Source organism: Engraulis encrasicolus, chromosome 18 (assembly GCF_034702125.1).
Source record: "Engraulis encrasicolus isolate BLACKSEA-1 chromosome 18, IST_EnEncr_1.0, whole genome shotgun sequence".
In the NCBI taxonomy this organism is placed as follows: Eukaryota; Metazoa; Chordata; class Actinopteri; order Clupeiformes; family Engraulidae; genus Engraulis; species Engraulis encrasicolus.
Window position 1 is genome coordinate 26,153,466 of NC_085874.1, and position 2,173 is coordinate 26,155,638.

A 2,173-nucleotide genomic window follows, 5' to 3' on the forward strand; every position below is an offset into this window, starting at 1 on the left:
GCTTGATGTCCGTGCCAATATTGGTTGAACTGTAGCTTACATTTTAATCACAAGTAACCAATGCTGTGGTAATTGTCACATTCCAGGCTACCGTACATAAACTTGCCATCTTGGCAACGTGTGACACACTAGAAGATACTGCCCCCCCCCCATGCAACGCAAGAGTTGACGGGAGGTAATCCCCTCCATGTGAGGAGGCGGAACGGGTGTGGAGGCGTGTTGTTTTTCATTCAAATCCTTACTAGTCCTATAAAAGAGGAACTTTAAGCAGAGAAGGTCCAAGTAGATGAGAGCGAGGTAGCTGACTTGACTGCCGGTAGGACTGGTGGGAAACGGCGATGGAGCTGTCTGCAGGTGTCCAAACAGCACGGGCGCTGAGGTACGCGACTGTATGCCTGCTTCTGTTCCCCCGCTTTCTGCTCGCTGCTGTGATGTTATGGCTTCTCGACTTCCTCTGTATCAGACGGAAGATTCTGATGAAGATGCGGGAGCAGGAGACGAACGCTGACGACCCCCCAGTGTGCGTGTCTGACTCGAACAAGATGTTTACCCTGGAGTCGCTTCGCGCCGTGTGGTACGGCCAAAAACTGGACATTTTCAAAACGGCGCACCTGGGATATGGAGCGCCAAACACCGAAGTAGTTCAGCTACACCCGCGCAAGAGCGCACGCATTCTGGACTACGCGCGAGGACGCAGACCGCTCATCATAAACTTCGGGAGCTGCTCCTGACCGCCATTCATGACGCGTCTGTCGGCTTTCCAGCGCGTTGTCAGCCAGTACGCGGACATTGCAGACTCTCTGCTTGTATATATCGAGGAGGCGCATCCGTCGGATGGATGGGTGAGCACCGACGCACCGTATCAGATTCCCAAACACCAGAGTCTGGACGACCGGCTTACAGCCGCAAAGCTCATGCATTTGGAGACTCCTGCCATCGTCGTGGTGGTGGACACGATGGAGAATACGTCCAACGCAGCATACGGTGCATATTTTGAGAGACTTTATATTCTAAAGGATGAGAAGGTTGTTTTTCAGGGAGGTCGAGGTCCAGAGGGATACCGGATCTCAGAGCTGAAAAATTGGCTCGAGCAATATCGGAACACTCTTGATAATTCTAGGACTGTGGTTGTTCACGTTTAATGTGAATCTAAATCGTTATTTTATCTTCATATTAAAAGAATACATCAGAGAAAATATGACATTAAGGCCGCCAAGCTGCTATAACTGGTCAAAGATACATTATGTTTTGTTTAAAAGTCTTGTGGAAGTTGTGTTTTATTTAGAGGGGTAACGCGAACGCATGATAAGCTGTTGTGATTGTGTTGCCCTTGTTCGTTTTGTTAAAATGTTCTTATGTTTACAGTGTGTGGAAATTATCCCCTCATTGTTTGGCAAGCCCAATTTATTGATCCCTCGATTGTATTTTATTTTTATATTCTGTGTGTTTGTATGTGAGAGTGGGCATGTGTGTTTCTGTTGCCAAGAAGCTGAGTCCGGGTACCCATGTGTTGTTATGAAGTTCGGTTTTTAAAAGGTTTCTAACCAGAAAACCGATACTGATGGATTCTAGCACTAGACCACTCGTCAATCAGCTATTGACAACATGATCAATTGCCAAACCGTGTTTTGTAAATGATGTCTATTTTGGCGATGAAAATAGGCTATTTTTCAATAAATGGTAGACTTAAGACATCCGCTTATTGATCGGTTGATTTGTGCATGGCGCATTGGGTCTGTAGGCCTATGTGAACTACGGGGATGACGGAGACCTCAGATATGTTATCGCAATATTGACATGGTGCTTGTTTACAAAATGCTAGTTAAAAGCAAATACGAACCCAACATGCCCTAAATACCAGCAACAATCACAGGGTTTGGTGTGACGCAGTGCTCAATACTGACTGTATACTGTAGACCTATTAGGATGTTAATATTTAATATTTCATTATTCATATTTTACCAGGCTATACCACATACATCATGACGCTGACGCGAGTCACTATCAACAGGTAATATCCTCGTTAGATTCATATTGGTCCTATTGGTGTAATGACATCAAGCCCTCCAGCATGCAACTTTAAATAGATCAAAAACATTTCCCATTATCCTTAACATCCTGTAGGCTATCAATATAGCCTATAGGCATAAAAAAATAGGCTATATATCAAAAG

The 2,173-nt window shown here is 45.1% G+C and overlaps 1 protein-coding gene across 1 annotated transcript; it reads left to right on the forward strand.

Moving 5' to 3' along the window:
• Positions 1-288: 288 nt before the first annotated feature.
• Positions 289-1,690, forward strand: LOC134468532 (thyroxine 5-deiodinase-like). Its single transcript, XM_063222448.1, has one exon. The coding sequence runs from the start codon at positions 339-341 to the stop codon at positions 1,140-1,142; it is 804 nt and encodes a 267-aa protein (XP_063078518.1). The 5' UTR covers positions 289-338; the 3' UTR covers positions 1,143-1,690.
• The last annotated feature ends 483 nt before the right edge of the window (positions 1,691-2,173 follow it).